The sequence below is a fragment of the Pristiophorus japonicus genome, chromosome 8, assembly GCF_044704955.1.
Source record: "Pristiophorus japonicus isolate sPriJap1 chromosome 8, sPriJap1.hap1, whole genome shotgun sequence".
Taxonomy (NCBI): Eukaryota; Metazoa; Chordata; class Chondrichthyes; family Pristiophoridae; genus Pristiophorus; species Pristiophorus japonicus.
This window is the reverse complement of record NC_091984.1, coordinates 153,227,464-153,239,909: the sequence shown is the minus strand read 5'-3', so window position 1 is coordinate 153,239,909 and position 12,446 is coordinate 153,227,464. Positions and strand designations below refer to the sequence as shown.

General features: G+C 47.3%; 2 protein-coding genes across 2 annotated transcripts; both read right to left on the bottom strand.

The window, feature by feature from the left end:
• Positions 1-801: 801 nt before the first annotated feature.
• LOC139269189 (uncharacterized) lies at positions 802-6,625 on the bottom strand. Its single transcript, XM_070888281.1, has 3 exons — positions 6,449-6,625; positions 3,149-3,400; positions 802-1,185 (listed from the first exon to the last, which is right to left on the bottom strand). The coding sequence occupies exons 1-3, from the start codon at positions 6,623-6,625 to the stop codon at positions 802-804; spliced, it is 813 nt and encodes a 270-aa protein (XP_070744382.1).
• A 697-nt stretch (positions 6,626-7,322) lies between these two features.
• LOC139269188 (GATA zinc finger domain-containing protein 14-like) lies at positions 7,323-12,268 on the bottom strand. The gene is made up of 3 exons (XM_070888280.1): positions 11,976-12,268; positions 9,624-10,317; positions 7,323-7,706 (listed from the first exon to the last, which is right to left on the bottom strand). The coding sequence occupies exons 1-3, from the start codon at positions 12,266-12,268 to the stop codon at positions 7,323-7,325; spliced, it is 1,371 nt and encodes a 456-aa protein (XP_070744381.1).
• Positions 12,269-12,446: the final 178 nt, after the last annotated feature.

The window sequence follows — 12,446 nt, the reverse complement described above, 5'->3', positions numbered from 1 at the left end:
GGTGACAGTATTACTCTTCTGCATGAAGGTATTACTACTCGGGGTGACGCTATTATTCCTCTGGGTGGCGGTATTACTCCTCTGTTTTGATATTACTCCTCTGGGTGTCCGTAGTTCTCCTCCGGGTTGATATTACTCCTCTGGGTGTCGTGATTACTCTTCCGGGTGATCGTATTACACAACTGGGCGTCGGTATTGCTCCCCTGCGTCTCAGTCCTGCTCCGGTGGGTGTCGGTATTACTCCTCTGGGTGTGGGATTCACTCTTCTGCGTTTCGTTATTACTCCTCTGGATGACGGTATTACTCCTCTGGGTGTTGGTATTACTTATCTGCATGTCGGTATTACTCCTCTGGGTTTCGGTATTACTCCTCTGGGTGTCGATATTGCATCTCTGGGTGACGGTATTACTCCTCTGGGTTGTTATTACTCGCCTGGTTGTCGATATTACTCCACTGCGTGTCGGTATTACTCCTCTGGATGTCGGTATTCATCATCTGGGTGTCGGTATTACTCCATTGGGTGTCGGCATTACTCGTCTGGATGTAGGTATTCCTCCTCTAAATGTCGGTATTACTCCTTTGGCTGAGGGTATTAGACCTCTGGGTTTCGGTACTACATCTCTGGGTGTCGGTATTACTGCTCTGTGTGTCGGTATTATTCCTCTCGGTGTAGTATTGCTCCTCTGGATGTCGGTATTACTCCTCTAGATGTCATTATTACTCCTCTGGGTGACGGTATTACTCCTCTGGATGAAGGCATTACTACTCGTGGTGACGCTATTACTCCTCTGGGTAGCTGTATTATTCCTCTGGTTTGGTATTACTCGTCTGGGTATAGGTATTACTCATCTTGGTATCGGTATTACTCGTCTGGGTGTCGGTATTTCTCCTCTCGGTGTCGGTATCACTCCTCTGGGTCTCGATATTTCTCCTCTGGGTGAAGGTATTACTCCTCTTCGTGACCGTTTTGCTCCACTGCTGTACGATATTATTCCTCTGGATGACAGTATTACTTCTCTGGGTGACGGCATCACCCCTCTGGATTTCTGTATTACGCCTCTGGGTGTCGCTATTACTCCTCTGGGTGTCGCTATTACTCCTCTGGATATCGGTATTACTCCTCTCGGTGTCGTTATTGTTCCTCCGGCTGACGGTATTGCTCCTCTGGGTGTCATTATTGCTGCTCTAGGTGTAGGTATTACTCCTCTGGGTGGTGACATTACTCATCTGGGTTTCGGTATTACTTATCTGGTCGACAGTATTACTCCTCTGGTATTGGTATTGCTCCTCTGGTTGTCGGGATTACTCATCTCGGTGACGGCATTACTCCTCTGGGTATCGGTATTGCTCCTCCGGGTGACGACATTACTCCTCTGGGTGACGGTATCGCTCCTCTCAATGTCAGTCCTACTCCTCTAGATGTCGATTGTACTCCTCTGGCTGTCGGTATTACTCTCTGCGTGACAGTATTGTTCCTCTGGGTCTCGATATTACTCCACTGGTTGACAGTATTGCTCCTCTGGGTCACAGTATTACTCCTCACTGTTTCGGTAGTACTCCTCTGGGTGACAATATTACTCCTCTGGGTGTCGGGATTACACCGCCGGGTGAAGGAATTACTCAACTGGTTCTCGGTATTGCTTCTCTGGGTCTCTGCAGTGCTCCGCTGCGTGTCGGTATTACTCCTCAGGATGTCGGTATTACTCTTTTGGGATTCGGTATTACTCCTCTGGGTGACGGTATTACTCCTTTGGTGTTGGTATTACTCCTTTGCATGTCGGTATTACTCCTATGGGTGTCGGTATTACTCCACGTTGTGACGGTATTACTCCTCTGGATGTCGGTATTACTCCTCTCGGTGTCGGTATTACTCCTCTGGTGTAGGTATTACTTCTCTGGGTGTCGGTATTACTCCTCTTCGCGCCGGTTTTACTCCTCTGCTTTTCGGTATTAATCCTATGGGTGAAAGTATTACTCACCTGGATGTCGGTATTACTTCTCTGGATGTCGGTATTCGTCCTCTGGGTGACGGTATTACTCGTCTGGGTGTCGGTATTACTTCTCTGCATGTCAGTTATACTTCTCTGGATGTCGCTATTGCTCCTCTGGGTGACGGTATTACTTCTCTTCGCGACGGTTTTACTCCTCTGCTTTTCGGTATTAATCCTCTGGGTGAAAGTATTACTTCTCTGGGTGACGGTATTACTCCACTGGGTGACGGTATTACTCCTCTGGGTGATGGTATTACTCCTCTGGATATCGGTATTATTCCTCTGGGTGTTGGTATTACTCCTCTTGTTGACAGTATAACTCCCCTGGGTGACCGTATTACACCTCTGGATATCGGTATTACTCCTCTGAGTGACAGTATTACTCCTCTCGATTTAGGTACTTCTACTCGGGGTGATGCTATTACTCCTGTGGGTGGCGGTATTACTCCTCTGGTTTGGTCTTACTCGTCTGGGTGACGGTATGACTCCTCTGTGTGTCGATATTACTCATCTGGGTGTTGGTATTACTCCTCTGGGTTGGTATTACTCCTCTGGGTGACGGTATCGCTCCTCTCAATGTCAGTCCTACTCCTCTAGATGTCGATTGCACTCCTCTGGCTGTCGGTATTACTCTCTGCGTGACAGTATTGTTCCTCTGGGTCTCGATATTACTCCACTGGTTGACAGTATTGCTCCTCTGGGTCACAGTATTACTCCTCACTGTTTCGGTAGTACTCCTCTGGGTGACAATATTACTCCTCTGGGTGTCGGGATTACACCGCCGGGTGAAGGAATTACTCAACTGGTTCTCGGTATTGCTTCTCTGGGTCTCTGCATTGCTCCGCTGCGTGTCGGTATTACTCCTCAGGATGTCGGTATTACTCTTTTAGGATTCGGTATTACTCCTCTGGGTGACGGTATTACTCCTTTGGTGTTGGTATTACTCCTTTGCATGTCGGTATTACTCCGATGGGTGTCGGTATTACTCCACGTTGTGACGGTATTACTCCTCTGGATGTCGGTATTACTCCTCTCGGTGTCGGTATTACTCCTCTGGTGTCGGTATTACTTCTCTGGGTGTCGGTATTACTCCTCTTCGCGCCGGTTTTACTCCTCTGCTTTTCGTTATTAATCCTATGGGTGAAAGTATTACTCACCTGGATGTCGGTATTACTTCTCTGGATGTCGGTATTCGTCCTCTGGGTGACGGTATTACTCGTCTGGGTGTCGGTATTACTTCTCTGCATGTCAGTTATACTTCTCTTGGTGTCACTATTGCTCCTCTGGGTGACGGTATTACTCCTCTTCGCGACGGTTTTACTCCTCTGCTTTTCGGTATTAATCCTCTGGGTGAAAGTATTACTTCTCTGGGTGTCGGTATTACTCCTCTCGGTGCCGGTATTGCTCCTCTGATTGTCGGTGTTACACTTATGGGTGTCGATATTAGTCCTCTGGGTGTTTGTATTACGCCTCTGGGTGACGGTGTTACTCCTCTGGGTGTCGGTATTACTCCTCTGGTGTCATTCCTACTCCTCTGGGTGTCGGTATTACTGCGCTTGGTGAAAGTATTACTCATCTGTATGTCGGTATTACTTCTCTGGATGTCGGTATTCGTCCTCTGGGTGACAGTATTAGTCGTCTGGGTGTCGGTATTACTCCCCTGCATGTCAGTTATACTTCTCTGGATGTCGGTATTGCTCCTCTGGGTGACGGTATTACTCCTCTTCGCGACGGTTTCACTCCTCTGCTTTTCGGTATTAATCCACTGGGTGAAAGTATTACTCCACTGGATGTCGGCATTACTTCACTGAATGTCGGTATTACTCCTCTGGGTTACGGAATTAGTCTTCTGGGTGTCGGTATTACTCCTGTGGGTGTCGATATTGCATCTCTGGGTGAAGGTATTACTCATCTGGATTGTTATTACTGGCCTGGTTGTCGATATTACTCCACTGCGTGTCGGTATTACTCCTCTGGATGTCGGTATTCATCATCTGGGTGTCGGTATTACTCCACTGGGTGTCGGCATTACTCCTCTGGATGTCGGTTTTCCTCCTCTAAATGTCGGTATTACTCCTCTGGCTGAGGGTATTAGTACTCTGGGTTTCGGTACTACATCTCTGGGTGTCGGTATTACTCCACTGGGTGTCGGTATTTCTCCTCTCGGTATCGGTATCACTCCTCTGGGTCTCGGTATAGCTAATCTTGGTGACAGTATTACTCCTCTTCGCGACGGTTTCACTCCTCTGCTTTTCGGTATTATTCCTCTGGGTGAAAGTATTACTTCTCTGGGTGACGGTATTACTCCTCTGGATTTCGGAATTACTGCCCTCGGTGCCGGTATTGCTCCTCTGAGTGTCGGTATTACACTTAGGGGTGTCGATATTAGTCCGCTGCGTGTTTGTATTACTCCTCGGTGACCGTATTACTCCTCTGGGTGTCGGTATTACTCCTCTGGTGTCATTCTTACTCCTCTGGGTGTCGGTATTGCTCCGCTTGGTGAAAGTATTACTCGCCTGGGTGTCGGTATTACTCCCCTCCATGTCAGTTATACTTCTCTGGATGTCGGTATTGCTCCTCTGGGTGACGGTATTACTCCTCTGGATTTCGGAATTACTGCCCTGGTTGTCAGTATTACTCCTCTGGTTGTCGCTATTACTCATCTGGGTGTCGGTATTACTCCTCTCGGTGCCGGTATTGCTCCTCTGAGTGTCGGTATTGCACTTCTGGGTGTCGATATTAGTCCTCTGGGTGTTTGTATTACTCCTCTGGGTGACGGTATTACTCCTCTGGACGTCGGAATGACTCCCATGTATGAGAGTATTACTCCTCTGGGTGACGGTATTATTCCTCTGGATGTCGGCATTACTCATCTGGATGTCCGTATTACTCCTCTAGATGACGGTATTACTCCTCTGGATGACGGTATTACTTCTCTGGATGTCGGCATTACTCATCTGGATGTCCGTATTACTCCTCTGGATGACGGTATTACTCATCTGGATGTCGTTATTACTGATCTGGGTGTCTACATTACTACTATGGGTGTCGGTGTTACTCCTCTGGATGTCGGGATTACTCCTCTGCTATCGGTATTACTTCTCTGGATGTCGGTATTGTTCCCCTGGGTGACAGTACTTCTCCTCTCGGTGATGCTATTACCCATCTGGGTGATGGTATTACTCCTCTGAATGTCTGTATTATTCCTCTGCGTGTCGGTATTACTCCTCTCGGTAACGGTATAACTCCCCTGGGTGATCGTATTACTCCTCTGGATATCGGTAATAGTCCTCTACATGAGAGTATTGCTCCTCCGGGTGTCGGTATTACTCCTCTGGGTATCGGTAGTACTCTTCTGGGTGAAGGTATTACTCAACTTGTTGTCGGTATTGCTCCTCTGTGTCTCGGTATTGCTTCGCTGGGTGTCGGTATTACTCCTCTGGGTGACGGTATTACTCGTCTTGGTGTTGGTATTACTCCTCTACATTTCGGTATTATACCTCTGCGTGTCGGTATTACTCCACTTGGTGACTGTATTACTCCTCTAGATGTCGGTATTACTACTCTGGGTGTCGGTATTACTCCTGTGGTTGTCGTATTACTCCTCTGTGTGTCGGTATTATTCGTCTTGTTGAAAGTATTACTCTTCTGCATGTCGGCATTACTTCTCTGAATGTCGGTATTACTCCTCTGGGTGACGGTATTAGTCCTCTGGGTGTCGGTATTACTCCTCTGGGTGTCGATATTGCATCTCTGGGTGACGGTATTACTCCTCTGGGTTGTTATTACTCGCCTGGTTGTCGATATTACTCCACTGCGTGTCGGTATTACTCCTCTGGATGTTGGTATTCATCATCTGGGTGTCGGTATTACTCCATTGGGTGTCGGCATTACTCCTCTGGATGTCGGTATTCCTTCTATAAATGTCGGTATTACTCCTCTGGCTGAGGGTATCAGTCCTCTGGGTTTAGGTACTACATCTCTGGTTGTCGGTATTACTGCTCTGGCTGACGGTATTACTCCTCTGGATGTCAGTAGTATTCATCTGGATGTCGGTATTACTCCTCTGGGAGACGTTATTATTCATCTGTGTATCATTATTATTCCTCTGGATGTCGGTAGTACTCCACTGGGTGACGGTATTACTCAACTGGGTGACGGTATTAATCCTCTGGGTGATGGTATTAATCCTCTAGATGTCGGTCTTATTCCTCTGGGTGTCGCTATTACTCCTCTCGGTGACGGATTAACTCCCATGAGTGACCGTATTACTCCTCTGGATATAGGTATTACTCCTCTGGGTGACAGTATTACCCCTCTGCATGAAGGTATTACTACTCGGGGTGACGCTATTATTCCTCTGGGTAGCGGTTTTACTCCTCTGCTTTGATATTACTCCTCTGGGTGTCCGTAGTACTCCTCTGGGTTCATATTACTCCTCTGGGTGTCGTGATTACTCTTCCGGGTGACGTATTACATAACTGGGCGTCGGTATTGCTCCCCTGCATCTCAGTCCTGCTCCGGTGGGTGTCGGTATTACTCCTCTGGTTGTGGGATTGACTCTTCTGCGTTTCGTTATTACTCCTCTGGATGACGGTATTACTCCTCTGGGTGTTGGTATTACTTCTCTGCATGTCGGTATTACTCCTCTGGGTGACGGAATCATTCCTCTGGGTTTCGGTATTACTCCTCTGGGTGTCGATATTGCATCTCTGGGTGACGGTATTACTCCTCTGGGTTGTTATTACTCGCCTGGTTGTCGATATTACTCCACTGCGTTTCGGTATTACTCCTCTGGATGTCGGTATTCATCATCTGGGTGTCGGTATTACTCCATTGGGTGTCGGCATTACTCCTCTGGATGTAGGTATTCCTCCTCTAAATGTCGATATTACTCCTTTGGCTGAGGGTATTAGTCCTCTGGGTTTCGGTACTACATCTCTGGGTGTGGGTATTACTGCTCTGTGTGTCGGTATTATTCCTCTCGGTGTAGTATTGCTCCTCTGGATGTCGGTATTGCTCCTCTAGATGTCAGTATTGCAATTCTGCGTGTCGGAATGACGCCTCTGTATGTCGGTATTACTCCCCTGGGTGACGGTATTACTCCTCTGGGTGACGGTATTACTCCTGTGGGTGATGGTATTAATCCTCTGGATGTCGGTATTATTCCACTGGGTGTCGGTATTACTCCTCTCAGTGACGGCTTAACTCCCCTGGCTGACCGTATTACTTCTCTGGATATCGGTATTTCTCCTCTGGGTGACAGTATTGCTCCTCTGGATGAAGTTATTACTACTCGTGGTGAAGCTATTACTCCTCTGGGTAGCGGTATTATTCCTCTGGTTTGGTATTACTCGTCTGAGTATCGGTATTACTCCTCTTGGTGTCGGTATTACTCATCTGGGTGTCGGTATTTTTCAACTCGGTGTCGGTATCACTCCTCTGGGTCTCGATATTGCTCCTCTGGGTGAAGATATTACTCCTCTTCGTGACCGTTTTGCTCCACTGCTGTACGATATTATTCCTCTGGGTGACAGTATTACTTCTCTGAGTGACGGCATCACCCCTCTGGAATTCTGTATTACGCCTCTGGGTGTCGCTATTCCTCATCAGGGTGTAGCTATTACTCCTCAGGGTGACGGTATTACTCCTCTCGGTGTCGTTATTGTTCCTCCGGCTGACGGTATTGCTCCTCTGTGTGTCATTATTGCTGCTCTAGGTGTAGGTATTACTCCTCTGGGTGATGACATTATTCATCTTGGGTTCGGTATTACTCCTCTGGTCGACAGTATTACTCCTCTTGGTATTGGTATTGCTCCTCTGGTTGTCGGGATTACTCAACTCGGTGACGGCATTACTCCTCTGGATATCGGTATTACTCCTCTGGGTGACGACATTACTCATCTGGGTGACGATATCGCTCCTCTCAGTGTCGGCACTACTCCTCTAGATGTCGATAGTACGCCTCTGGCTGTCGGTATTACTCTCTGCGTGACAGTATTACTCCTCTGGGTCACAGTATTACTCCTCAGTGTTTCGGTAGTACTCATCTCGGTGACAATATTACTCCTCTGTGTGTCGGAATTACTCCTCTGGCTGTCGGTATTACTCTTCTGGGTTCCAAAATTACTCCTCTCGGTGACGGTATTACTCCTCTGGTTTTCAGTATTATTGCTCTGGCTGACAATATTACTCATCTGGGTGTCTGTATTAATCATGTGGTGTCTGTATTACTCCTCTGGGTGACAGTATTACACCTCTGTGTGATGTCATTACTCCTCTTCGTGACGGTTTTACTCCCCTGCGTTTCGCCATTACTCCTCTGGGTGACTGTATTACACCTCTGGAAATCCTTATTACTCCTCTGGGTATCGGTGTTGCTCCTCTGTGTGTCGGTATTGCCCCTCTGGGTGTAGGTATTACTCCTCTGGATGAAGGCATTACTGATTAGGTTTTCGGTTTTTCTCCTCTGGTTACAGTATTAGTCCTCTGGGTGTTGGTATTGCTCCTCTGGTTGTCGGAATTACTCATCTGGGTGACGGCATTACTCCTCTGGGTATCGGTATTACTTCTCTGGTTGACGGTATTACTCGTCTGGGTGGCGGTATTGCTCCTCTCGGTGTCAGTACTACTCTAGATGTCGATATTACTATACTGGCTGTCGGTATTCCTCTCTGGGTGGCAGTATTATTCCTCTGGGTCTCAGTATTACTTCTCAGTGTGTCGTAGTACTGCTCTGGGTGACAATATTACTCCTCTGGGTGACGGGATTACTTCTCTGGCTGTCGGTATTACTACTCTTGGTGACAATATTACTCCTCTGGGTGACGGTATTACTCCTCTGGTTATTAGTATTACTCGTCTGGCTGACAATTTTACTCATCTGGGTGTAGGTATTAATAATCTGGTGTCTGTATTACTCCTATGGGTGACAGTATTACTCCTCTGTGTGATGGTATTACTCCTCCGGTTGACAGTATTACTCCTCTTGTCACAGTATTAGTCCTCAGTGTGTCGGTAGTACTCATCTGGGTGGCATTATTGCTCCTCTGGGAGTCGGGATTACACCTCTGGCTGTCGGTATTACTTCTCTGGGTGACAATATTACTCTTCTGTGTGACGGCATTACTCCTCTGGTTATCAGTATTATTGCTCTGGCTGACAATATTTACTCATCTGGGTGTCTGTATTAATCATGTGGTGTCTGTATTATTCCTCTGGGTGACAGTACTACTCCTCTGTGTGATGGCATTACTCCTCTTCGTGACGGTTTTACTCCCCTGCGTTTCGTTATTACTCCTCTGGGTGATGGTATTACACCTCTGGAAATCGGTATTACTCATCTCTGTGTTAGTGTTGCGCCTATGGGTGTCGGTATTGCTCCTCTGGATGTAGGTATTACTCATCTGGATGACAACATTACTGATCTGGTTTTCGGTATTACTCCTCTGGTTACAGTATTAATCCTCTGGGTGTTGGTATTGCTCCTCTTTTTGTCGGTATTACTCATCTGGGTGACGGCATTACTCCTCTGGGTATCGGTATTACTTCTCTGGGTGACGGTATTACTCGTCTTGGTGGCGGTATTGTTCATCTCTGTGTCGGTACTACTCCTCTAGATGTCGATATTACTCTTCTGGCTGTCGGTATTAGTCTCTGGGTGACAGTATTATTCCTCTGGGTCTTAGTATTAATCCACTGGGTGACAGTATTATTCCTCTGGTTGACAGTATTACTACTCAGTATGTCGGTAGTACTGCTCTCGAAGACAATATTACTCCTCTGGGTGACGGGATTATTCCTCCGCCTCTCGGTGTTACTCCTCTGGCTGTCGGTATTACTCCTCTGGTTGTAGGTATTACTCCTATGGGTGCCAGTATATCTCCTGTTGGCGACAGTATTGCTCCTCTGGATGGTGGCATTACTTCTCTGGATGTCGGTATTACCCCTCTGGGTGACGATATCACTCCTCTGGGTTTCGGTATTGCTCCTCTGGGTGACGGTATTACTGCTATTCGTGGCGATTTTGCTCTCCTGATATTCGGTATTATTCCTCTGGATGACAATATTACTTCTCTGGATGACGGCATCAAACCTCTGGATTTCGGTATTACGCCTCTGAGTGTCGGTAGTACACCTCTGGGTGTCGCTATTACTTCTCTGGATGTCGGTATTACTCCTCTCGGTGTAGTTATTGCTCCTCCGAATGTTGGTATTGCTCCTCTGGATGTCGATATTAATACTCTGTGTGTCTGCATTACTCCTCTGGGTGTCGGTATTACTCCTCTGGGTGTCGGCTTTGCTCCTCTGGGTGACGGATCCACTCCTGTGGATGTCGGTATTACTCCTCTGGCTGTCGCTATTGCTCCTCTGGGTGTCAGTATTGCTCCTCCGGATGTAGGTATTACTCCTCTGGGCGATGGCATTACTCATCTGGGTTCTGGTATTACTCCTCTGGTCGACAGTATTACTCCTCTGGGTATCGGCATTACTTCTCTGGGTGACGGTATTACTCGTCTGGGTGACGGATTTACTCATGTGGATGCCGGTATTACTCCTCTGGCTGTCGGTAATGCTCCTCTGGGTGTCAGTATTGCTCCTCTGGATGTAGGTATTACTCCTCTGGGCGATGGCATTACTCATCTGGGTTTTGGTAATACTCCTCTGGTCGACAGCATTACTCCTCTGGGTATCGGCATTACTTCTCTGGGTGACGCTATTACTCGTCTGGGTGGCGGTATTGCTCCTCTCGGTGTCAGTACTACTCCTCTAGATGACGATATTAATCTTCTGGCTGTCGGTATTACTCTCTGGGTGACAGTATTATTCCTCTTGGTCTCAGTATTACTCCACTGGGTGACAGTATTACTCCTCTGGGTGACATTATTACTCCTCAGTGTGTCGGTAGTACTGCTCTGGGTGACAATATTACTCTTCTGGGTGACGGGATTACTCCTCTGGCTGTCGGTATTAATCCTCTCTGTCACAATATTACTCCTCTGGGTGACGGTATGACTCGTCTGGTTATCAGTATTACTCCTCTGGCTGACAATATTACTCATCTGGGTGTCGGTATTAACAATCTGGTGTCTGTATTACTCCTGTGGGTGACAGTATTACTCCTATGGGAGTTGGTATTACACCTCTGCATGTCGGTATTACTCCTCTGGGCATCGGTATTTCTCCTGTTGGCGACAGTATTGCTCCTCTGGATGGTGGTATTACTTCTCTGGATGTCGGTATTACACCTCTGGCTGACGATATCACTCCTCTGGGTGTCGGTATTGCTCCTCTGGGTGACTGTATTACTCCTCTTCGTGAAGGTTTTGCTTCCCTGCTATTCGGTATTATTCCTCTGGATGACAGTATTACTTCTCTGAATGACGGCATCAAACCTCTGGATTTCGGTATTACGCCTCTGAGTGTCGGTATTACACCTCTGGGTGTCGCTATTACTCCTCTGGATCTCGGTATTACTCCTCTTGGTGTAGTTACTGCTCCTCAGAATGTTGGTATTGCTCCTCTGGATGTCGATATTAATCCTCTGTGTGTCTGCATTACTCCTATGGGTGTCGGTATTAGTCCTCAGGGTGTCGGTCTTGCTCCTCTGGGCGACGGTCTTACTCGTGTGGATGTCGGTATTACTCCTCTGGCTGCCGGTATTGCTCCTCTGGGTGGCAGTATTACTCCTCTGGATGTAGGTATTACTCCTCTGGCCGATGGCATTACTCATCTGTGTTCCGGTATTATTCCTCTGGGACTCGGTATTACACCACCTGTTGACAGTATTACTCCTCTGGTCACAGTATTAGTCCTCAGTGTGTCGGCAGTACTCACCTGAGTAGCAATATTACTCCTCTGTGTGTCGAGATTACTCCTTTGGCTGTCGGTATTACTTCTCTTTGTGACAATATTACTCTTCTTGATGACGGTATTACTTCTCTGGTTATCAGTATTATTCCTCTGGCTGACAATATGACTCACCTGGGTGTCTGCATTAATCCTGTGGCGTCTGTATTAATCCTCTGGTTTACAGTATTACTCATCTGCGTGATGTTATTAATCCTCTTCCTGATGGTTTTACTCCTCTGCGTTTCGGTATTACTCCTCTGGGTGACGGTATTACTTCTCTGGATATCAGTATTACAATTCTGAGTATTGGTATTGCTGCTCTGGATGTTGATATTTCTCCTCTGGGTGTAGGTATTACTCCACTGTGTGATGACATTACTCAGCTGGGTTTTGGTATTGCTCCTCCGGTTGTCGGTATTACTCATCTGGGTGATGGCATTACTCCTCTGGGTATCGGTATTACTCCTATGGGTGTCGGTATTACTCCACGTTGTGACGGTATTACTCCTCTGGATGTCGATATTACTCCTCACGGTGACGGTATTACTCCTCTGGTGTCGGTATTACTCATCTGGGTGTCGGTATTACTCCTCTTCGCGCCGG

What these genes read in the sequence shown, in the direction of transcription:
- LOC139269188 (XM_070888280.1), bottom strand. Translation starts at nt 12,268, where the DNA reads ATGAGTAATACCGACAACCGGAGGAGCAATACCAAAACCCAGCTGAGT. An exon ending in GGATTAATGCAGACACCCAG is followed by an intron (nt 10,318 to 11,975) that starts GTGAGTCATATT and finishes CGACATCCACAG; the next exon opens with GAGTGGATCCGTCACCCAGA. An exon ending in TAATACCGACAGCCAGAAGA is followed by an intron (nt 7,707 to 9,623) that starts GTAATATCGACA and finishes ACCTACACCTAG; the next exon opens with AGCAGCAATAATGACACACA.
- LOC139269189 (XM_070888281.1), bottom strand. Translation starts at nt 6,625, where the DNA reads ATGCAGAGAAGTAATACCAACACCCAGAGGAGTAATACCGTCATCCAG. An exon ending in GTAATACGTCACCCGGAAGA is followed by an intron (nt 3,401 to 6,448) that starts GTAATCACGACA and finishes ACCGACAATCAG; the next exon opens with AGGAGCAATACCGGCACCGA. An exon ending in GAAGTAATACCGACATCCAG is followed by an intron (nt 1,186 to 3,148) that starts GTGAGTAATACT and finishes ACCTACACCTAG; the next exon opens with AGCAGCAATAATGACACCCA.